The 25826-nt window shown below is 38.0% G+C and overlaps 1 protein-coding gene across 7 annotated transcripts in view; it reads right to left on the reverse strand.

Annotated features, from left to right (window-relative positions):
• LOC107680031 (neuron navigator 3) overlaps positions 1-25826 on the reverse strand; it is a 152201-nt gene that overhangs the window by 16915 nt on the left and 109460 nt on the right. For 6 of the 7 annotated variants that reach the window (XM_016475788.1, XM_016475787.1, XM_016475783.1 and 3 more), the window contains 14 exons: positions 14590-14710; positions 14094-14361; positions 13092-13821; positions 10990-11424; positions 10746-10787; positions 9128-9279; positions 8806-8994; positions 8584-8636; positions 7395-7415; positions 7045-7068; positions 6464-6487; positions 6163-6240; positions 2072-2155; positions 1095-1206 (listed from right to left, as the gene is read on the reverse strand). In XM_016475788.1, the coding sequence (XP_016331274.1) occupies positions 1095-1206; positions 2072-2155; positions 6163-6240; positions 6464-6487; positions 7045-7068; positions 7395-7415; positions 8584-8636; positions 8806-8994; positions 9128-9279; positions 10746-10787; positions 10990-11424; positions 13092-13821; positions 14094-14361; positions 14590-14710 (2333 nt within the window). The remainder of the gene's footprint in view (positions 1-1094; positions 1207-2071; positions 2156-6162; positions 6241-6463; positions 6488-7044; positions 7069-7394; positions 7416-8583; positions 8637-8805; positions 8995-9127; positions 9280-10745; positions 10788-10989; positions 11425-13091; positions 13822-14093; positions 14362-14589; positions 14711-25826) is intronic. The other variant, XM_016475785.1, reaches the window with a different exon arrangement.

A 25826-nucleotide genomic window follows, 5' to 3' on the forward strand; every position in this document is an offset into this window, starting at 1 on the left:
CGCTGTGCCTCGGCAACAGCGGGACCGCTGCCAGCGGGATCGGGAGCCTGGCCGCTCTCATCAAACACAGCCAGGCAAGAGCGGAGCATACGCAGCGAGAGTAACTCGCAGTGATGACAATCAGCTCCTCAACAGCTGACTGTGCATGCTCCGCTCCCAAACAAATGACACACAAATCGTGTGTATCCCCCGCCGCCAGATATCGTGGGCAGGGAGGAACACAGCGTTTGTAATGCCGTTCGCTCGCCATAGACTTTTTCATGATTGTTTTTTATATATGCTTGTGCGGACAGACAACAGTAAATAGACAGACACATACACAGAGCGCTACTGAAGAGCAGAAGCTGGTTTGCGCTCTGCCGGATGCGCTTTTATACTTTCTGGTGCTTACGTCACCCCGCTCGTGACGTCTCGCTACTCCATTGGACTGATTTGACACGTGCTTCAGAACGCGGTCACGCAAGGGCGTTCCCAAAGCGACTTCGACGCAGCTCGAGTTCCTGAAGGGGAACTGAAGCTTACAATTTTACAAAAGCACTTACTGTAGATTTGTTCTTCTGCTAAAACTTGTATTATTGTATTATATAAGCTGTGAAGTTTAAATTGTCTATTTTACAGTTATTTTACAGGGCTTTATGTGTTACTTTGTCATGGAAACAAAGAAAAATGGCTTATACCTTTACACAGAAAATGTTAATTTTACATCACGTTAAAAAATAAAATTAATTTTAGCGGTCATTGATATTATACCACAAGTGTTGCTGACTGGTGTGGTCAGATTGAAGAAATTTCGTGGGTAATAAAGGTCCATTATCTATTCAATAGTGTAGTGATGTATGAAGCATAGCTAACACTATCACAAGTCACTTTCAAGCCGAGCAGCTTTCTGTTGGTAGATACAAAAAATTTGTGTGACCAACTTGAACCCCCTGCAAAATCTGCGTGGGAAGATCCACATGAAATGACTGGACTTTGTCTGTGAAAATTCACTGAACAGCAGTAAATGTGACCGCACCTTAAATTGTAGTGAATCCAAAATATTAATTTAATAATTGTAAAACAGAAAGACAAATTTTGATGTACACAAGCAGCACCTTTATGAACGTGATCAGGGCCGTTGAGGGCAACTTGAATGGCCGTCTGAGCATCTGTGTTCTGAGTTTTCAGTGCCTCGATGGTCTCTCTTAACTCTGCAAGCTCGGACTCCTACAACACAATCACACAAACGCAGTTACTATGAAAATAATCACAAACCACTTCCCTTAATTGCTTAGAAAGGAAAAAGCACGCCTCACCCCATCAAGCCACATGATTATGACTAATGTATGTTACTCAAATGGTGCAAGACGAGTTGTGCACCAAACTTGAACACTTACGGTAAGTGGTTAGTTCAAATCCCAAACGCTAAGTATGCACAATAATATTTCTGATGCTAGCAAACATTGCTAATTAAAATATCACATCAGCTTTACTTCAGAATCACTAGAGATGAAGTGAGCCACATGGCACTTGCAGTTTTTGACCCTACACAAACTCTTTTGTATACAAACGTACACTCCCCCTCGTACCATACCAGCTGTCTTATTCCTCTATCAGATGTTTTCTGCCAAAAAAAGCACATGTGGAGATAAGCGCGCCGCTGATCTGAGGAACTGAGCATGTGTTGTAGGCCCCCAACCATCCTATTTCACCGCCACACGGTCTCTGTATATGCAGAGCTCAGGATTTTAGAGCTTGCGATAGGGTTTCTGCTTTAATTGAAAGTTGGGCCGCCTTGACAAAGACGTCCCTCTGTAATCTCTGATGGTTTATTCAAGAGGGATTAACAGCGGCAGGAACTCATTAAGTCGACGAGGGTGCTTTGTGCCAATTATGGGAGCAGTTTCACATTTTAACCTGAAGGTTACATTTACATGATGACTAGATGGTTTTGTTGATGGGTGGTTGGAAGAACTGCTCGGACTTGTCCAAAAAAAACTTAAAATCATCTGATTGGTAGAATACTGTATGTGCTGAACACTAATAAACATTTAAATGTTTTAGTTATTTGTGTGTGTAGGACCATTCCTACCTTTTGCTCCGCTGTCATGGTTAGACTCTGCAGTCGACAGGTCATGTTTGTCAGACTTTTCTCAAACGCCGCCACCAGGTGTGCCTGTCAAAACACACAGAGTTTCTTTCTGAAGATCCTTCACCAAATCCACAGAGTAATCCAGACAGCATAAGACTTCACCAAATCCACAGGGTAATCCAGACAGGATTCTGGGTCAAACTGTTGCAAAGTGAAACTTGCAACTAGGTTCAAGGTTATCAAAGTTGAGTCACTGAATATCTAGAGGTAGTTATATGGAGAAATAATTGTTGTGTTGATAGTCTGTACAACTACCATTCAAAAGTTTGGAGTTTGGTCAGATTTTTTTTAAAGATTTTGAAAGAATTCTCTCATGCTCAGAAATGCTGCATTTATTTTAAACAGAAAATACTGTGAAAAATCATTACAGTTTAAAATAACTATTTTCTTTTGCAATACATTTTAAAATGTAATTTATTCCTGCGATGGCAAATCTGAATTTTCAGCAGTCATTACTTTAGCATTCAGTGTCACATGGTCCTTTCAGAAATCATTCTAATATGCTGATTTGGTGCTTAAACATTTCTGATTATTATCAATGTTGAAAACAGTTGTGCGGCTTAATATTTTTGTGGAAACTGTGATTCATTTTTTTTCCAGATTCTTTAATGAATATAAAGTTCAAAACAACAGCATTTATTTAAATCTTTTGTAATATTATAAATTTAAATGTAATACATCCTTGCTTTGATTAACACTTTAAAGCATCAATTGTAATATATCTCACTGATCCTAAACCTTTAAGAGTTTGAAATTGTATGTTTGCCTAGGGTATCTGGCTGACCTTCTATATACTCCTGACTTTATATTTCATTTCCAGCGTTATGTTTAAACTAGAAGTCAAATTTTACATTTAAAAACTTGATCTCCTTCATGACTGGTTATTTGACAGAACTGACAATAATTAAGACATTTCTATACAAAAAAGAATTTAAAAAAGTTAAAAGCATCAGTATTTGCTGATTTAAATGACATACATTTCCTGCTGCAGTTTAAAATATTGATCACCAGATAATGCATTCTATTTCCAACATAATATTTTTTTTTAAATAGTATGCAGTTTACAGTTTATACTGAGCAGTATGCTTGTATTCCATTCCAAACATAGAAATCAACTCACATTGCCTGCTTTCCTTTCAGCTATACAAACTGTGATGACGCCAGTACTGTGAATGCAGTGGGTGTAAAACAAGTACACGGTGAGACCCACATTATAGATTCACAGGTCTATTAAGTTTATCCTTCCGTGTATAAAAACTTAAAGCACACTCTGGGCATCTGAGCACAAAAAAGTATTATATATCTTTGTATCCAACTAGTCTGAGCCTCCAGAGAGTTCCTCCTGGGTAATTCAGATCTATACTGCACTGGCAAGCTGAATAGTGCTGTGAACTACTCAACAGCTGCCAAGGGCTTTGAAGCATGTTTCAGATTTAAGCTACTGAGATGGAGTTCAAAGGATCCACGATGTCTAAGGCTTGTCTGAACATAAGGCCCCAGGGCTTTGGTGGAGAAGACGTCTCTAACGCTGACCTCAGCAACACTGAAAAGACTTCTGATGTCAGTGAATGCAAAGGAGAACATACGAATATTCACACAACGAAATGTAACAATCTTAGATTTAATACATCAAAAACATAATCTGACTATCTGGCTATCATCTGACCTTTGACTCACAGTGTTCTTAAAATCAAAACAAAACAAAACAAAGCAAAACAAAACAACAAAACAAAACAAAACAAACAACAAAAACAAACAAAACAAAACAAAACTGATTTAGTTAACAATGCATACTTTTATTGCTAGGCGTAAAACTAGCAATAAAATAAAATAAAACAAACACGGTAAATGCATGTTTGAACATATTTTGTCCTTCTCTTGATTATTTATTGTTATATCTACTACTATACTATAAAAATGACACAATAATCAAAGGTACAAAGTACAACACAACTTAAATAAAAGTTCTAAACAGTTGTAAAATAAACGTCTAATATTTCAAATTAAATATCACCGTGTTTTATTATATTTTTAGCAGTAGGCAAAGCTTTATTCAAAGGGTTCTTGGTATATACTATTTAAAATGCCTGCCAGGAAGTGAAGGCAAGCGAACACTGAGAGGCACAATGCCAAATGCTTGAGTGACTCTAATGGGAGAGCGCCTCTATAAACACACTTTTACGACGTGCCCTGCCCTGACCTGTTTGTCCATCCATTTATATTCCCTCAACTATCTGTCCACACTGAGGCTCTCAGCCCAGTCAAGCACATCTGAAACAAACGGCATTTCCAAAATCCATACACAAAGGTGCCTGACGCACGAATCCCACTAAACAAACTCTCACCTGTCTACAATCTCAAGGTGGACATTTTGACATTAAAGTTGTTTTCAACTATGATATTCACAAAAACGAAAGCCACATATTAAGAATTTGATGCAGCAACATAAAACCACATCTCATGTTATCATCCTACCTGGTGTGGTTGTGATGAAATCCAGATGTTTTGCAGACGTAACGACGTCTGAACAAACTGATCTTGGCTCTCTTTGCCTGGATAATGGCTAAAGCACTACCACTGTTAGCCACAGCCATCCTTAAGCTCTCTCACACCCTAAAACACTATAGAACTGCACAGACTCTCTGACACAAATGCGCATGAGACTGAGGGATTATCCAAGGGGTGGGCACAAAGTTGTGGATGGAAGAAATAGAGAAACTTTGAAAGTTCATACCCTAACTTGGACACTTAACATACACTTAAAAGCAAATTATGGACCTTTTGAATTTGTAGGTGACTTTTAGTGGAGGATTCCCTCAAGTTCAAACAGTTCAAAAAGTGTGCTTATGCTAATTTTAAAATAAATTGTTTGATATTGGTTTGATATATAATGGAATGGCAATCAGGCATTTTTAACTGTGTTGTTAGTGTCCAAATCATTTTTGGGTCCAAATGTTACAACATTTTTTTTTTCAGAAAGTGCAAAATAATCTTCATATGATGTGTTTCTGTGTTGTTCATTCATCATTTTATTTTATACACCATCTTGCTGTGGAACATCAGGATTCAACAGAAAGAAACAAAGATGCTCTTTTGAATCCCTGAACACTGAACACCAACTTTCAAAAGTTGTTCTGACACTGAGTAGTTCAAAAACATCTGGCTGGAGAGCAGACATTTCAATCCACTCAACTATTGTACAACTTGAATAGATGTAGTTCGGAGCCGTTCTCCCATACACGAATCCTGTCAAACACAAATCACAGAGGAGGTCGAGTGGAGAGACAGCAGCTGTCTCATGCTCTGTCACACTTCTCACTAAACTGTCAGAGAGCAAAGCCCTGCATCACACCTGCCTTCATCACTCCAGAGACAGGAAAGTGAATCGAGCACAGCCCAGTCCAAACTTTGCTCTCTTCCTGAGATGCATTCACACAGAAATGTAATAAGACGCTGTGAAACACAGTGTCCTACTTTGACAATGTAGGGAAATAAAAGTAAGACTTCTTCTCAGAATACTACAGTCAAAAATTCAACGTTTGAGAATTCAAATTCCCAAACATACAGACTATGAACAGTTTATCTTTAAAAGTCACCGCAGTGCATTAAAAAAAAAGATTTTTTTCTGCTATAACCTTTAGTATTATATTATATTATATTATATTATATTATATTATATTATATTATATTATATTATATTATATATATATTTTTTTTTAACCTCTTATTTCATAATATGCATTATTATTATTATTATTATTATAGTACACTTCTAATTTTGAGGCAATTTTTAAGGTTTGGACCTGAAAGTGATTTATTTCAATATTTTTTTATATATTTTTGGATATATTAAAATCTATTATTTCAAAGTAAATATTATTAAATCTTCTAGGATCTTGGAATTACGCCGAAATTTACCACAGCACAGGCATGCATTATGTGTTCTAAATAAAAATAAAAAACTAGATGAAAGGTATTTGGATGACTTTCGATTGCTTTTCTTTTTTCGTTTTTTTTTGCATCAAACTTACATTGGCCGCCAGCTGAGAGGTCAGGGTCGCCACTTTCTCCTGAGAAGAGTCCAGCTCTCTTCGCAGTTTTCTGATTTGCTGTAGGAAAAGAAATGGTTTCTCATTACAACGCTCTATGAGCTGTGCACTCAAGCAATGGAGAATAAACTGCTTTAATTTTCTTTGCTTAACAGTAACAAAAGAACCTTGATATCAATCAGTGGCCTCTGGTAAGCACTCTGGCATGTAAGACTTTGAAATATTTTCCAATGCTTTCTCTTGTATTATACTAGAAGAGAGTGTATGTAAAATGGGAAATTACCGTTGTATTTTGGACTGTTTGGCCCTTGATTGAGAAAAGAAAAGTACAATTAACTCTATGTTGCATGTTCGTACAAAATGCAGGTTTAACCATGAAACAAGAATACATTGGTTTTTAGCACTTATAGGGAAAAGTTACTGTTCATTGCATGTGAAGCATTACATTACACAGCATATACAAAAGTCTGCAGTCTTGGACAAATGTTAGCAGGAGAGAGAACAGTAATGGCACACACACACAAAAGGAAGTGAAATCAAAGGAAAATCAGTGATCAAATGAACAAGAGTCCAAATCAAAGTGAACCCGGGAAATTATGGATGTGAGTGTTAAAGAAGTTTGTCCATGACTGTATGTGTGCCATATGTGTGACTGTATGAGTGTCTCATAAAATAATGCAACATAGGGTTACATTTTCAATTTTGAAAACACTTGTTGTTAAATATATTGGTTTGTTTGTCCGATTCAGTCAACCAGCTGATGTTGGACTTTGTGAAAGTGCATCACTGTTTGACCTTTTATTGCTTTTACATATTTGATTCTACCAAAATCACAAATATAATTAGGAAACAAGATATTATTACCTCCGAGTGGGCCTTCTCCTCCGTCTGTGGAAGAAAACAACAAAGGACATGAAAAATGACCCAAATACAATATTACCAACATCCCAATAGCTTTTTTTTGCACATAACCTTAAAATCACTTTCTTAATAGATCCAATAAGAAGAAAGAATCAAGAAGCCAAAATCCACACCAGCTCTTTCCAAACAATTAAAGGTAAGTCACAAAGCCATACAAAATAACCAATGATCAGACTTTTGGTTATCCGTTAGTAGTAGCTGATTTGAAGCCAAAAGTTAGACTGTTAGGGTTTGCATGTAATTCAAAATGTGAAGGTGAATACAAGCAGATTTTCTGCATGACAAATTATTACCTTGTCTAAAAATGCCAGCACCTGAAAGTAAGAAAATGTGTGTTCAAACAGTGGCAAAGTCACAATACTGAGCCACCATGAGCCATCTCTCTAAATCTCTTCATAAGTCTTTATTCACAGCCTTGATGAATAGTGGACGTAACAGTAAGTGTTCAACTTTCATACCTTCTCAAATAAATGACTCCTTAAATGTATTAGTTTTTCAAGCTCAGGCAAATGGAAACAGCATGTATGAGGCTACTGTTATTCAGATACTAGCAGTTAATATTGATGAATTTACTATGAACTAATATGACGTTCAATATAGAAAGCAAGATTCAAGCAAGGAATGTAAAGTTTATCTATTATATTTTGAAAGGAAGCCTAGCAAATGGAAATTTATATATAAATAAATAAATGAATGAAATGTAAGCACAAATGAGTTAAAATACATAATTGCACTGAAACAATACACTCAAACTGTCTTTATCATTATAGGGTACAACAGGTTTTTCACTACTTGTATAGTGTATCATTGCAAAAATAGGTTTGTAGCATTTTTTTTTCTCAATAAATGCATTGCCATAAAATATGGTCATTTAAAAAATACATTATAAATATGGTGATTATCTGTTAAGTGGATAAATGGCTTAATAAATAGTACTGACCTTTTTGAATCTAATCATGTCATGTCAACAAATGAAAATATCAGCCAGCTATTATCTCATAAATTATCTTGCCCTTAGCCCCAAAAGTAGAGGCATTTTTTTTTTTACCCCAAATACCATTATTTTACATGTTCTTTGGGTTTGAAAAACTGTTTATTTAATTACCTTCATTGAAACAGAAGGCTTTTGTCTCAAAATAATTTTGAATGATCATCATTTGTTTTAACAAAAAAATTAAATATTAGATTAATTTAATGCAAAATTGACTTTTGCCATCTAGTGGTTTAGGGGAAAATAGTATTAAATGGATCTTTTACCCTGGTGTGCCTTTATTGTATCATATTTTTAAAAGTACTGTTGATTTATTTATGTGTACAACTTTTAAATGAAGAAACATGAGGAAACATGCTTTTTCACAGATATATAAAATCTCAAAGAAAGCTACAGCCAAGACTTCCTATCTCTTTTGCAAAATTGAAATTTGACAGTTTAGTCAGTCTGTTTATTACAACCTTTTGTAAGAACACTGTAAGGTCACTCACCGCAGAATACAAAGATGATGTGCTCGAGACCAAAGATAGAGAAGAACCATGAACTGCAGACAGAACAGAACAACACAAGAGAGCAAAAATATTTCTTTCTTTAATGCTACAGGAAGCCTACAAACTACTGTTTTCTAACACACAGGTGCACAAACAGAAAAGTTATAGATGTACATGTACAGATAAATAAATTCTTCTAAAGGAAGTAACTGCAATGCTAACCTTCATCTGTGCTGTCCCGGAAGGAGCCGGACCGACTCATCCCACGTGGCCGTTCCTCCAGCGAGGTGGCACTGCCACCCAAATTGTGTCCCTCCCCGTACAGCTCGAACGAGTCTTGTGCTGGAATACTGTTGGAGCGGCTCATACTGGTGCTGGGAAGATTATACTGCGACATACTGGTGGGGCTCACTGCAACACAAATGTCAGGACGTCACAAAAATATCATTTATTTTATATTTGTCCATGGAATAATGAGAAATCAAGATTTCTTTGGGTTCTACCATTAAAAAGCATAAATCAGATATGATAGATGTTAACATACGCAGGTTTGAGTAGTGGTATTTGCCAGTGTTGATACTGGTTGTGCCCGGTGGTGAAAGTGGACTTCCTGTGTCCTGCAGTCCTCCAGTGGAGTGAGAACGCAACCATTCCTTTCCTTCCTCATGTGACGTCTGTCTGGAGGACGGAGGGTACCTTATTGGTTGCAAACAGACTATTTTAGCCATTCCATGAGGTAATATTTTCCCAAAATGCTTTTTCAAAGTGTTTTTCGGAAAATACATTCTGTTCCAAATATTGAGTCAATAAAACTGAAAGCACTAAATCTCTGGCTGTGATAGGGTGTAAAAATGATTTATGCAATAAAGCTTGATGATAATAACTGCCCACACAGTCTCACATCCATTGTTCTGCAGTAATAGCTTAAGGCAGTGGGCAGTCTTATCAGCATGCTTGAAAGACAGTTTCCATAAAACTAATGAAGATCACGTGGATCTTCCTGGCTGGACTATCTTCAGTACACACATCACTGCTGACCTGAGCTGAGCCTTTAATATTAAGATACCATATTGTGACCTAACAGACTATAACTGATTTGCTCACATTGTGATTTACCTGCAAAAAGAAGGTCACACGCATGTAGCATTTAGGCAGTTTATCTTTCATCATGACTGCAGATTGATGACTCTTTTATAGTGGTTTTAACACAATAGTCTGATTTTATTTAAATGCTGTGTTTATCTTTATGAATACTTAATTGCTTCTTAAAAACATTGTGATGTTTTCCTGCTGTGGTTTCTGTGGTTGTCTCTTGCTAAAAGCATTAATAAATGGAAGACTGGTGAGTCACACAGTTTGACAAGTCACTGTGGATACAGCATGCAAAACATTTTGCCAACACTGCCAGCTTTGTGGTTCATTGTCAGAATGTTGCTATGCAGTTACTAAGGTGTTCTAAGTGGTTGTTTGGTAGTGAATTAATGGCTCAGGTCAAAAGAGGCCATCCCCAAGTCTCTTGATATTCTAGTCTATAGATATGACTCAGGTCCTGCCTTCTGTTATATATTTTTAAATGAAGTCTCTTTCAGCATGAATACAGTATAAAACAGTAACTACACTTAAATATTATTTCAATTTAAATGGTCAGTTTTCAGCAGCTATTAACAGTTTTAAATAAGTCTTCAGTTGTGCTGCTTAATATTTTTTGGAAACAGTAATATAGTATTTTTGTGGAAACTTTTTCTTTTCAGAATTCTTTGATTAATATGATCAACAGCATTTGATTTCAATTTGAAATAGAAATATTTTGTTACACTGTACATGTCTTGACTGGCACTTTATTCATTTAATGTGTCCTTTCTGAATAAAAGAATGAATTTCTTTTCACCTATTTTACCATCCACCAGGTGAAAACAATGTAGGTTTATTTACTTTAAAAAGTAATTACACAAGTCCCTTCAAAAAGCCTCATGATTTGAGGTAGTTGGTACAGGTTGAGGTGCCAAAGTCTAGTATTCAGGGTTAGCAAACACCACTTATACACAGATAAACACATGTATTGGGTAAGTGACACAAGTTTAAAAGCCAATACTAATGACGGAGGTGAGAACATAAAAACATACTTATGAAGACAATTTGATGGATAGGGGTTATATTAGTACCTTAATCCCTTTTTGGGGAGAGTGTTTCTGTCAAGAGGCATGCTATTAAAACAGAAGAAAAACAGGAGTGTTATCTACGACAAACAGGCACTTTGACAGTTTAAATGACTAAGATCATATCATGAATAATAGATTTTAACATCAAACTAATGCTCCATTATTTCATTAACATGTAATATGCCTTTTATAAAGCAATATATTATGTCATTCAACGAATACCATTTGTTGGATCTACTCCACTTACCCCTCAGAGAGGGTGGACTTGACACTGCCCGTGCGGGTGACTTTTGGCCCATGGTGGTGTGGGAGCAGCAGGTCTATGGACTCTGAGCTTGTGTGTAAACTGGTCATACTGTGGCAGCTCAGTGTGTCTTTACTGCCCGCAGATGAACTGCTGAGGTTTGGTGGCCAAGGCCGGGTATTAGAGGGCAGAGAGAGGCCTGACGCCGGACTAGAAGCCATGGAGTCAGTACACAGATCGGGTGTTTTGCCATATAGCGGGCTGCTGCCTCCGCTCTGCCCACCCATGCTGCAAAGACTACCTGTTCCTGAGGAGGGTGAATCCAGGCTGGCCTGCCGCGGCAGTGTGCCATGGGGGCTGCCCAGAGCTGATGGGCATTTACCAGAGTCAGGGGTGCCAGGGGAACTGGGTTTACTGCTGGCCTTACTGCCAAACAACCTGGGCACAGTGATAAGTCAAACAATTGCTCATCAAATCTTGCTCATGTACATTGTTGTAAATGTAAATGTAACCATGCAATTTAACTTAAAAACAAAGTTTCATAACTCAGTTGCCTGCATAATTTCATTGGCCAGCTTTTACTCCTTGCACATAATCAAATCTGCTTTCAGTGGTGGATCTGCCCATGGTTATCTCTGTAAGGCGCCAGCAATAACAGTTAACAGCCTGAGGTGAGGCAAGCAAATCTAGCTATACACTTCAGCTTCACAGAGCAGAGCAGCCCAGACATGTGTTTAAATGGACACACCTAATAATACAGAGATCAGTGCGCTTGAAACACGTCTACTTTAATCAGCCCTGAATTGAGTCTGATCTGAATGGCAAATCACATTCCCTGAGGAGTGTTTCAATATATGCACTTATACACTACAACCACCAGGTGGCAATCTGACCCTCCACCTTCTTGTGTGCAACTGTCCTCTGATGTGGGAGAGAGGTGCTGAGACAGACTGCTAAAGCTGCAATGTGATTTAGATTCTCAGATTCTGTGATTTAGATGAGTTGCAGGTCTAATATGAGAGTCACATATAGCAGAGTCACAGACTACAGGGAGATACAATGCTAAATGCATAAAATATATAATAAAACTAAATGCATAATTGTGTAAATTAAACAGGTTTAACTTTTTAAAGGCTTTCCACATATGTTGTTATTGATATGAAGGCTGTGCTCAATCAAACTTCACAGTGTTTTGGCACAAAATCAGCTTCTTAGTAGAAGCTAAGCAAATTAGCTAGTTAACATGGACAAGTTGCATAACAAGACCTCATCCTCAAAAACAATGAACAAAACTACAGAAATAAAAGAAAATGAGCTAGACTACATTAAATATACAAATTTATCATAGTGCAGAGGATAGACATGGTTTGTTCTGACCACAATTTTGTTTTTGTGCAGTAAATCACCGCCTGTCATGAAACCATCAATATTCAAGACACATTTAGAAACCCAAATTCACATTTTTTCCTATTTAGCTTATGTCACGGTTAATAAATTTGCATATTGTTGGGCCTATCTTAGTCCTATCTTTATTATCGACACTTTTGATACTGCACTGGGTCCACAGTGAAATCTGGTCCAGAAGCAAAACCAGTTAAGAACCACTGATTTAGATTACATCCTGGTCTATTCATCAGAGCTTTTGTGGGCTGCTGACAAGATTTCAGGTTGTCTAATGGTGGCTGGAAGAGATGCAAAAGTGAGACAGAAGACTATAGATATGACTAAAATAATGAGCTCTGTAATTCATCACAAAATTTCCTGGATCTCCAAGGTAAGCCTAAACTCATTGGAGAACCAATTCAGCAGTGCAGCGCAGCCTAAGGCAGCTCACTTCCAGCTCACACACTAAGGAAACATGCTGGAACGCTTCCTCAGCTCTGGCCAAGAGGTCACGCACGATACATCACAGGAGTGAGCCAAACCACAAAAAGCAATTGTTCTTTCTTACTGTCTGCCTGTGTCCATTTGTCTCAAGTTAACTGCCTACTTTGCTGTCATATTTTAGTCTTATCTCTGCTTATGTCTGCCTCGTGTCATCTTTGTCTAACTTTTCTTGTCCTCCTATTACCCCAGTCATTTTATTTAGAAAGAAAGTCAGTTACCTGCGGAATGTGGGGGATGCAATGTCTGGGTATTTGGAGCCTGGCTGTCTGAGTCCAGTTTGGGTGGAAGTGGGACTGGATTTGGGGGAGGTGGACAACCCTGTTCCCTCCTGATCCGACCCTGCCACTTTGTCCTTATCCATCTGGTTGATGGTGACTGGACTTGAGCGTCCTGATCCTACTTTCCCAGGGTCTCTTCTCTTTGTGCTGGTTGGGGTTCCTACCACTCCTTCACTCCCTCCCGCAGACTTTCCGCTGACATTCGAATCAATGCTGCTAGAGCTAGAACGATGGCCGCTCCGGCCCACCACGCTGCTTCCCCCACTTGATGACTTTGCCGGTCTAGGTAGGGAGCGATATTGGAGTGGAACCTTTGAGCCTCCACAACCTAACAAAACAGCGTCGTCCTGGTGTTGAGCACCATCAATACTTGTTTTCTGCCCATTACCGATTCCTGTGGCCTTCCCGATGCCTGCAGATTTGGGTACCTTGCCTAGAGTAGCGGAACCACTGGCCAGAGTGGCTCCGCTGGCAGTGATGAGGGCTCCGGCGGGACCCGGAATCTTCTTAAAGCCAAAAGAGCTTGTGGTAGGCGGTCGACCAATTCCTGAGGGTGGCTTCTTCCCTTCATCTCCGCTACTCTTGCCCGCATCTGATGGTGAGCGCTGGATACTTGGGCTCTTAGATGGGGCCTTGCCTTTCTCAGATGCCTTGGCATCATCCGTTTTACCTGTCAGCACAAAGATGTTTGTTATGGCACTGGTACCTCCTGCTTAATCATGGCCAGTTTTTTCACATTTTTTACAAATAATTTGACTACTTTTTTACTAATTTTGCTTCCTTGCAGAAACGTGCGGATTCCATTCTAAAATTTCTTTAGACAACTGACATTTTGAAAGGGTACTTATAGGTTTTCTAAAGGGCCAATGTGTCACTCTGAGGAACTACTGCATCAGTATCTTTTTATTTTTTACAACACACAACTGTATTAGAGTTTGATACCTGGTGTTTTGAGAGAGGTGGATGTGCCTTTGGTCCGTGGTGGTGTGATGCCAACCTGGGCACTCATGCCCCTCCTCCAGGAGCCTGTTTGAGACATGGACAAACCTGTCTTCTGGCCAACATCCTCACTCTGACATGAGGAGGAAGGGGATGAAGTCTTCCACTTGTCCATCCCTGGTTCCATCTCTTCATCAACCTTCCTCAGATCCTCAGCACCAACCCAGCTGCTAGCATCCTGCTCGGTATGTCTGTGTGTATCTTTATTTGACTGTGAATCACACAGACACACAGAATAAAGCTCACACACACACACACACACAGAAATCTCACTTTGGCAATCCATCTGACATATGGCCAAACTTTTCTTACTAGCCAAAGCAAAATGTCCAAAACTCTCAGTCTGTTCAATCTGCTGTGGCCTACTGACAGATTGCTGATACAAAGCTAATTATAAAAATGAGGAGAAAACATACATAAGACTAGAGTGTATGCACACCTGTGCTGCTTTGCTTTTGCGAGATGAGATGCCAGAATATGTGGGTGGATTCAGATCGTCAGTGCCAATGTTATCTAAAGTATCACTCAAACCACTGCTGACTGAACTACTGTCATCCCAGCTGTAAAGACAAAAAGAGAAAAGTGTTAAAAAATAAAACCTTATAAGCAGAAACAAAAACAGCCAAAATTATTCTTCTTATTCACATCCCAAAAGTATCACTTAACTCATACTTAATGTAAGCTGATAGACCAACATACAATCATGACCATGATTGTCAAATCATTCAGCATTATTGCTTTTACTGTGCAAAGAAAAATTACTCATTATTATCATGCCTGGTTAAAAAATAGTGTATTACTAATGCACCTTTTCTGTTAGGACATTATTTGTCTGATTTATGAGCATTGTCCCATTCATGCCTTGTTTGGTTTTTTAAGGTTTTATCTTCTGGAAACCCACAAGGGTTGTCTTTCATTAGAACTTTCCAAACATTCATCACAAGGACCAGGACTGAAAATATGATTCCAATGCACGTTCATTCATATTTCAAAGCCCGCTATTGTTGACTCACTGTCACCATCTTATTCATATTCATTTGCTTAATTAGTCCACTCTGCGGCTTCGCCACTTCAATTCTCATTAACTGTTGACAATATTTTTTTCTTTTCCCCAGGCTTTACGTTCTCATTCCTCTTCATTTACCAGACCGTGTCTAATTAATGAAGGATATTAAACAGTAGCTTTGACACTCTCGACTTTGTTGACCCAGTTGAAAATCCTAGAGGAAAGCTGGGTGTGAATGCATATGAAGTTATTACTACTGCCAAAGTGGAATTGAGCAGACTTGCGTAACATGGCCCAGTCAATTGCAAACTCATTTTCTGTCTATTACACCAGATAAATCATATGCTGTTGTTTATCGCCTACTGTCTTTCTCTCGTGTTGCTAAGAGAACTCTGTTTGATCATGTGTGTGCACACATATGTCCTCAAATTGAATGAATCTGATCATAGAGATATTGTGTTCAATTCTTTGATGACTAGTGGCGGTTTGCTGCCCGGCTCTACAGACAAAATTGATAGCTATACCGACATGAAATCCATTTAGACAAGACAAAGAGAAACATCCTGGAATTTACTGACATCTTCTGACATAAAAAGAAATATTCAAACCTCTTTCCTGATGTCAGTATCTACAGTTCAATTATTCATATCGATTCTAGGATTCTGAGTAATGCTTACAGAACAATGTTGGCATTGAAAATTCAATATATTTACATCTACCCAGCAGACGTGCCTGTCCAGGATGTTTCGTCGTCTTCTTGAAATGCTTGATGAGCTAGTAAAGATTCTCTCAACTTTTATAATATATGCAGGACAAGAGCGAGAAGCAAAGAAAAGTTTGAAAGGCTGAAAGCGACTGGATAATAATTGTGAGTGACCCCGCAGGGCTCTTAACACCAGCGTGTGGGTGTTTCTGAAGATTCCATCATTAGAAAGAGGCTCGGTGGGTGTGAGCATGTGCACAATCACTCTAAAAATATCATTATTGATTTTTCAACATCCTTGTTTCTCCCTTATTTAACTCCAGGAGCACTTGACACATTTAGCTTGAGATCTGATACTGTTATACAATCATGTAAATTAAAGATTAGAGATGCCAAACTTTAAAGGCTATTATACAACAGACCGGTTTCTTAAATCTGATTAGATGGACATTTGAAGCCAATGTAACAAAGCTGATATATGATTACATCTGACTGCACAAATTCTATACTAATGCAACAAGCTGCTACAAAACATTAAACAGTCTACAGTTAGATAAATTAACTATATTACTTGTGATCCTCCCAGTCGATTGGGATTTCAAGCATAAGATGCATTAAAAACTGATAACATCAACAATGGTTGTGCCTAAAACTTGTGTTTAAACTATGCATTAGTTGGAACTTTTCAAGAGTGAAATGACCTCAGTATCTAGTGGCTTGACACACATTAGCAGCAAAAGCTTTAACACCTGGGTAGAGTTATTGACTTGTTGGTGGAGTTCAGATGAATGTTAAATCAAGCTTAATACTGCAAGTTAAAGTACAAAGTGTTGCAACTGAGCACCCACACAAATCAATAACCACCAAAGCTCCAATCCAGTTGACAATTTCCTAATATGCACTCTGCTGAAACCTTACCCTGCCTGAGAGCTTTCTAGGGGTTTCTGCCTTTTCTGCATTTGCCTTTTCACAATGTAACAGTAAACATCTAAAAATGTGGTACTCAAGCTTAGGTGGGCATCCTTTGCCAGCAGGACAAGTTTTGGCAAGGGCACACTGGTTAAGGTCACCTTGACAGTCTTGTTTCCACACACCCTTGTCCCTGCTGAGTGAGCCCACTGCTTTGAGAGAATGACATCAGCAGGAACAGAGCACAGTCACTGTTATGCAGCCAGAATGGTGACTAAAGCTCTACTTTAAAACTAGACTTCACAGGAAGCTGCAAGTAGGAAACAGATTGTCTAATTTTGGGTGTTCATATTAAAAATGTCTTTTTGGGTTTTACTGTTTCATATTATTTCATAATATATTAATTTTTGACTAAAACTAATGCTTAGGGCCATGGGCAGCATTTCAAATATATATATTCCTGGTAATTGACCATGAGAAATGAACTGTGACAAATGTTATATATTGAAGCACATTGTCAATGATGGCAAAATGAGCTGAAAATGAGTTCCCTTTAGTGCAGTTTAAGATAACATTACATGGCTTTCCATAAAGCACATGACTAGGATTTGAACAATTTGACTGTTTAAAAGCATTACCATTTTTTACCATTACGTAGCAATTGCTGCCTTCTTATGCTAATTCAGGTAAATATAATTGTCTGTTCTCCTGAACACATGGAAATTAATCTAAATATCAATCAATCAATCAATCAATCAATCAATCAATCAATGTTTTAATGAAGTAAGTGAATAATTACCTCAGCATTTGGCTTCTTAGACTAAAATCTGTCACAGATAATTCAGCAGAACAGTCTCGGGGTGACTGTCAGTGAATATCTAGGGTGGAATATTATTTTTGAGAAATGTGATGCCCTACAGACAGCGGCGGATCCTGGAATAGGCAATATATGATAAGCAGTCTGTTAGGGTGGCAACATTTTCTGAGATGGCAGGAAGCTCCGCCTCCACATACAGTGAGACAAACAGTCCACTTTTGAGTTATCTACTGCCGTTCTACTGGAACATGCATGCTGTCTGTTCCAATCATTCTCATTTAAAATGAATTGTGACAAGTTAGCAGATATGTTTTTCCAAGCCTTGCCATGAACTTTCATTTGCTATCCACTCTTATGCATTGTAGGCTGCTATGCATAACATTGCCCATGAAAAAATGCTAAAATGCTATGCTTTATATGTTAAAAGCCAACACAGATCAAGTTAATACAATCTGAGCACTAAGCTGTGGAAGAAGCAGCTGACTACCACGATCTGGTATGCTTTACTGGGACTGTGCAACATGATTTCACTGTGATTCAGTATAGTTTTATAAACAACAGTCAGATCTAATGCTGCTAGCGAGATAAAGATCCTAGAGAGCTGCCCTAGAAGCTTGCCTATATGAGCTGAATATTTTATTCTTTCATGTGCTGCTGTATCTGTGACGGGACTGACACAGGGTGCCAGGGTGACATGCAGTCTCTGGACTATGTCCTTAGACACCGGTCCATTCATGACAGCAATTCCAGCCTGAGAAAACACACTCAAACTGCCTGCAATGTTTGCCTCCACTTGTGTCTTATTGAAGGAGATGTATTTTCTAGTTATAACCCATTCATAATTCACATCAGCCAAGTTGCTACATAAAATGTGTTTCTGACTGTTTTTGACTCACGCACCTGCATTTGGTTGGGTGAATATTTTCCACAGATTGCTGTTTTTTTTTTCATTTAAATGCCTCACAGTATGAGTGTTGGCATTCACTTTACTTTTGTTGAGTGTGCGGTGCAAATGTCCATTCAAGCGTGCAGTAATATTCTCATGCAATATTCAGTGATGAAAGAACCATGCAACAACAACACTCAATAAAACAAAATTTGCATCCTACGTGGATCAAAACAAATCAATTTCTCGATCACTAGCTGTGTCCATTGGTCTGTTAAATATGTTGCATGCTGTGGCTTAATTATGGCAAAGCAACATATTTCAGAGGAAATTAACCATTGTATCTGTATGGTTGCATTACAGTTCTATACCTATATATATATATAAGAACAAAGGCTGTCTTTTAAGTGTATGCAGCCATCAGCCAGTCATTTCCACTTCTATAAATCAAACATTACCCTTAAACCAGAAATGCAACAATTCAAAGATTACCATAAGAAGTCTTCAGGGCATGACGCCATGTTAATTCTTTTTAATTCTTCATGATGCCATGTTAATTAATTTCAAAGAAACTCATTTACAGAAACAATGTCTGCTATCCAATGATCCACAAAGGGAAAATTTACAACATTTAGCAGTCTTCCGATGACACTGATATAACGACACACTGAAAGGTTTTTCAAATGTACAACATAAAGAATAATCCAATTTAACAGAGTAAATCTTGTCAACATACATTAAAAATGAAAACAAAGTACTTTGTACTAACCTGAAGTTAATAGCTAGAGCTTTAGCTGTACGTTAAACCAAATGGTGACAGGCCTGTTAGAGTCACCAACATACCAAAGTATGTCTCAAAACCAGTGACCACTATTGAGTGAGGCGAAAGGGTGAACACTAACTCACCGCCCTGCGATTGATGCTGTCTGGCTGTCTGCAAGCTGCCCATGTCATGCTGTAGCTCCAGGGGAGGAGAAATCAAGAGAAGAAAAGCAAAGGAGAGGGAAAAAAGGAGGGGAAGAAGATAGAGGAAGAATGCAACCCACCTGCTTGGTTGCGAAACACGGGCTGGAGGGAAGAGAGCAACATCTCGCCACTTCTTACAGCTCCACCCCACCCCCCACACCTCACCCCTCCCCTGGGCCCATCATGCACTCTGAGAAATGCTTCAGACATCCTCAACCAACTGGGGCGTTGCCAGAGACTCCAATCAAAGTCAAAGTAAGGGTCAAACTTGAAGTTGCAGGCTGGGTAACACAAGGGAAACGATGCACAATGACCTTTAGCCACTGAAACTTTGGGAACTGGAAATATCCATCTCCTATTTATAAATTCTTAATGGTCCTGATTAAATAAATGCATACTGGCCTTAACAAGATGCGTCATTCGAAGTAAAAAAAAAGTGAAATGTTCTTCAGCAGTTGTATTTGTACAGCTTAATCAAATCAGTTTAAATGAAATGACCTTGTGGAGGCAGAGTATGACAATGTCTTTTTTTAAATCAGGGACAGTCAAACGTCACTCCACTGGCTTGAGTGAAAAAAATGTGCTTGACTTCTGCATTGCAGAGGAAACCGACAACCAGCCGCCACCGAAACACTAAATCCGCAGACCTGAGCTTCAGATACACCGCATTACTTCTGGAAATCAATACACTGGCACCACTCAGGGATGTAGAAGCTCTAGTTTTCAAACAGACAAACCCACAATCACAGAACCAGTGAACTGCATTCTAGATTAGTGATTGTGTGACATGAAAGCTGATAAACAGTACGACTGCGGTGATTGTGTCTAAACGTCACAATGATTATTATTCAGTTTTTACCGCCACAGTGCTGGTGCCCAATCTGGCTCTGTCCCATTTGTTTCTGCTGAAGAAAAGGCAGTTCAGGGCCATTTAAATGGGCTCTGCACCGCCCTCTTAATCATGAAGTCCTGGAATCATAGCTATTTATTTCACACTATTTAAGACTTGTGTTTCACACAGTTATTTACTTTAGTCATCATGCATTTGGTGCCATGTTTTGTGTGAGGTCGGAAGGGACAGGGATGATTAAGTGTAATAGTCCAAGTTATAAAATGAATATGTAAAATGAGCAAAATTTTGTCTGAGAATGAATTCTACACTGTTTATATGTCATGACACACACAAAAAAATGAAATTCAGTGAGACAGAGAAAAGAAATAAAATAGAATATATTAAAAGGTAATATAAATGTAATAAAATATATATTCATATATGTATGTTTTAAAAATATATGACCTAAGAGAAGATACTTTATATAAAATATAAAAAACTTACATTTTCACAACATTTCTATTAACAAACAAATTAGGTCAAGGGGTGCTAGGGGGTCCACAGAAAATTTCAGGGATATTTTTGTTTTAAAAGTTGCTTTGAACTTTAGAAATTATTTGTATTATCGTGAATTAACAATATATTGAAGATAACATTTTAATCATTGCTTTTGACTTTAGTGCAATGACAACGTCATTTTTGCAAGCAAATTTTCAATTTAGAGGTCTCCGGCATTCAAATGTTTGAAACCCTATTATATAATGTAGTAATGTATGCCGGGTTTTTCTGTCTGGGCACTAATGAAACCTCTTGTTTGTTTATGTGGACATTATTTCTGTTTACATCCTCAGGGCAATGATCAATCCAAATGCTCTATTACTTACTGACTTTGAGCAGTGTTTGTCACTTGCAGAGTATCCCCATTAAATCCATTATCTAAACAGATGCACACCATCTGCATGAAGAATTGAGTATGAATCCCAAAACCCAGACAGTGCAAGCAGAGAAAGAATGGCTTGATTTTTGTATCATTGATTCTAGAAAAATGTGCTGATAGTTGTGACATAGATAGCGCAATAATGACTCAATCATGGTCCTGTATTGATCAGGACCAGCACACCAGAAGCCTCTAAATGTGGTAAAAATGGCTGTGACAGAGATAGAATATCTGATACATCTGATTTGCAATGCAACCTCTGAAGTGAACTTGACACACAACTTATTCCAATGGTATTTGCTGTTAGCATGTTTGCTAAGCTAATGACACAATACACTAAGCAGCAATAAATAAATAAATAAATAATACACAGCACACACAAATAATGGGTGAAATAATCAATTTGCAAATACAATTAACTATTTTTTTTGTCAAATTTCAGTACTTTTTTTTTGTAATCAACACTGGATTACAAATTTTAGAATGCAGCATAATTTTGTTGGCTATAATTATTCTGCTCTTTTGTAAATTCTCGTAGCTGACGTTCAAAACTTAAACGTGCTGACCAACAAAAGTCTGAGTAGCTTTCTCTATTTAGTTGCTACTTAACATCCTGAGGGATTTAGATTTACATTGACATACCAACAAAGTTTGTATACTGAAAATTAGAATGAATTACGTAGAAAAGAAAATGTTATTAACATGAAACTGTTACTATTGAAGAAAGAAACCTTAAAAGTTGACCTTAAACTGTCTAGAGTCAGATTCTGGTTGATTTGGAGGACTTTGATGGATGGTCTTGAATGCAAAGGGAAAGAAACACAAACCAGGAGGCTGGCAGGGGGTCTCAGTATCGGGAGTCATGGGAAACATGGTCAGATATTGCAAAATGTTACTGGAGACTTCAAATAAAGAGAAAACATAGTCCTTGAAATATGGTGTCAAAAGCACCTATCAACTTAGTAATCAACCATTTATCTCGTTCAGAAATTTCAATGCACTTTATCTAGATTATGTATTGTTTCTATATAAATTGCAAAAAATATGCCATCATGTTTTTTATGGGGGAAAAAGAGAAAGCATCCTTTAAGAACTTAAAAGATTTGATTGTATCATAGATATCCTGATAACAAAATAAATGACATTTTGGAGACAAAACAATAGAAGTAAAACATTTATATATTTATGACTGCTTAAAAATATAACCTATTGGAAGTACTGACATTTTTCATACATAATTGTTTGATATAAATGTGGTTAATGAAATGTAATTATAAAACAAATATTGTTTTGTAGAAAAAGAAGGCTCTCTCTCTCTCTCTCTCTCTATATATATATATATATATAAAATAGAAAAAAAAAACTTTTAATGTAATGGTGAAGAATCAATAATGAGTCTAAAGAGCAGCTTTGGGGAGCAGGGTAAGAATTTATTAATTTATTTATGAAGCGTGCAAATGAATCTCAATTAGTGAGTTATTTCCTGCACCAAACGAGACGGTACGGTGACCATCTATAACCTGAAAGAACTCCATGACTCCATTTCACTGTGATGAATGAAGTTGCAGGAATCATTTTCAGTTTAGGATAATTATTCATCCTGTCAGCCTTGTGTATAAAAATCCTGAATCCATCACAAAACCACATTTGTCTAATAGGAATCTTTGTCAATGACTGTAAAATCACATCACTGCAAAATCCTCCTGCTGTTTACCACAGAATAACAAAACCACGGATCATTTTAACATCAGTCCTTCAAACACTCGCAAACCCTCATATCTTCATTCGCTCTCACGAATAAACACAAAGCAATCCCCAAAGCTTTCCCTTCAAGTACAAAAATGCCAAGCAAGCTGTCATAAGCAGCCAGCCTCTTTCTCTGAGTCTGAAAGTGAAGGGTTTTACTTATTCATGTCCTGCTTTCTCAGACTCAGAGCTGCCGCTAGCCATGCCTCATCTATGTTGCATGATGGGAGTATTTATAGCTAAAGTCTTTTAGCCACCATTGGTCTAATCTCATGGCAACTGATTTCCAGACATCATCACAATGATGCATATATAACTTTTTATCAGACAGACACTAAATTCCCATTACATTCAGTCTGCAACGGCTTCACCGCAGTAAAATGACCCGTTTCATGCAAGTCAACACTGTCTTTTGTCTTTTTTAATGAATATTATTACAGGAATACTAAAAACAACACTGTGAGATTACAGTAAGATTTACTAGCAGCAGCCCACTTTTGCACTTTAGGCCGGATTTCTACGAGGCACAATTATTGCCATTATATATGGGAGACATGTTGCTGTTGGCCAGGCTTCATCGCTTCTTATTCAGCAGTCAGAGTTTTAAAAGGGCAACAGCAGATTGAAATAATCTCATTTTCCCCAGCCTGAGGGATTCAAACATGCCACAGCAGGAGAGAGAGGGAGTGAGCTTTGTTTAAATGCCCAAATCTCAGCAGTCACACTCTTTGAGGTACTACACACAGATGGCCGCTCAAAGCATATGACAGCCACAATTACACTACTACACACTGCCAATATGCAAACACTTTAACCTTTGCCTTGATGCTCATGTAGGCAATGCTAGTTCGAGTCTGGCTCACATTATTTCTTGATTCTCTCTCACTGTTGCCTGTGCTCTCTTTAGGGTCAATCAAAAATGGCTAAAATAATTTTCTTAAAAGTTGCCAATATTGTAAAATAAGTACAAAAATGCATGCTTGGTGAAAACATAACTTTTGAAATCATAAACTTTAAAATTAATTGTCTAATATCAATGAGATTTTAAATAATAATTATATAATATATAGAAAATATAGAAAAGAACACATACATTACAACAATATTACATATAAATGTATTACATTACATTACATCGTATTATACAATATAATGTAACATAAAAACGTAGGCATATAATATAATATAATATAATATAATAAAAATGTTTAAAGGGGTCATATGACATTGCTAAAAAGAACATTATGTTGTGTATTTGGTGTAATGCAATGTGTGTACGCTGATTGGCCAGCTATCCAGTGCATTGTGATTGGCTGAATACCTCAAGCATGTAACGGAAATGTTACGCCCATTAACATATTGTAACACCGTCTCCCAGCACGGCGAGACAAAACCAATAAAACCAATTACATACGAGGCATTTGTTGCATCCAGTGGGGACATAATTACTGATTATAATGACTTATACTGTGTTTTTACGCGTTGCGTTGCGTATTGCGCCGCGTAAACATAAAACCATGTCTGCATTTGTGATCGGAGAAATGACAAACAACAAGTGCTACTCTACACTGTGAGCTCTATCATCAGTGGCAAATTCTTTAAATATAAAAAATTTACTTACAGGCTTGTGAGTCAGAAGCTCCAGACTGTCCTTGCAAAGTTGGAACTGCCACACTTTATAGCCTTTGAGCACAGACCCATTGTAGGCTACTCTGCAGGTTTAGAAAACAGTCCTACATAAAATGCGTCACACACCGTCACACACTGCGGACTTGAGTGAGCGGCGGCCGGCGGGCTTGCGGCAGCCACATGTGACGACCCCGGGCTGGACTCCGCTTCGTCCAAAAATGAAATCGCATCATATGACCCCTTTAAATACATTAAAATGTTAAAAACAGAATATTATCACATAGCTTAGTCTCGTTTTTATTAATTTACAGTATTATTCAGATATCTGCAGCAGGAACCAAAGTGTTGACTTTATCTGTAGATTATAAGTGCATTGCAGGAAAGAGTCAGAATCGAACTTGGAACGACATTAAGCAGCGACTTTAATGAGTCCCTCTGGAACCTTCTGCTCTCTCCACCCTAACATCACATCGCACAGAGAACAAGCGCACAGGGATCATGTTTATCTTGCCAATTAGAGCAGGTAATTGGTCAGGGAGTCAGGGGTCGGTGAAATACTAACCATAAAACACAGGTTCTGACTACTAAAGTGATTCAGTAATCATTCACAGCAATAAAATATATGAACTGCTACTAAAATAAAATGCTAATAGAGTGAAAGCTATCAGAATTGGAGAGAAAGAGAGAGAGACATTTCTCAATGCCAATCTAAAGTCGCAGGGGCTGTGAGCTGACAGTTTTCCTCAATCACATCCTCTGGACAGGTAGGGTTCATTAGTCTAGGGACTGAGGTTCAGTCTGGGGACCTTCAGCACAGCTGATCCTTATCCACAGAATGACTGACTGTTACCGGAGGCAAGACCAAAATACAATGCCTCCCTAGGCTCGAGATTCTGCCAGTTTACTGGATTTTTGGTTGTGAAAAACATTTGACACCAATGGGAAATGGAAACAGCTTGAATGCCAAGAATTCCAAACGAAGCAGCAGGTAGTCCAAGGACAGAACTACAGTGACCGAGAGAACTCAATGTGCTGCAACTTCAGAAAACACATGCAAATAGAAAAAGCACCAGCAAATTAAGAAAACATCTTCATCAGTTTGACAGCACATGTGCTGCAAATACTCGCAACACAATCAAATACAAAAACACGCTGCAAATGCTCACAAAACAAACAAATAAAGAAACGCGCTGCAAATACTAAATACTCACAACACAACCAAATACAGAAACGCGCTGCAAATAC

The sequence above is a fragment of the Sinocyclocheilus anshuiensis genome, unplaced genomic scaffold (assembly GCF_001515605.1).
Source record: "Sinocyclocheilus anshuiensis isolate Anshui unplaced genomic scaffold, SAMN03320099.WGS_v1.1 scaffold200, whole genome shotgun sequence".
Taxonomy (NCBI): domain Eukaryota; kingdom Metazoa; phylum Chordata; class Actinopteri; order Cypriniformes; family Cyprinidae; genus Sinocyclocheilus; species Sinocyclocheilus anshuiensis.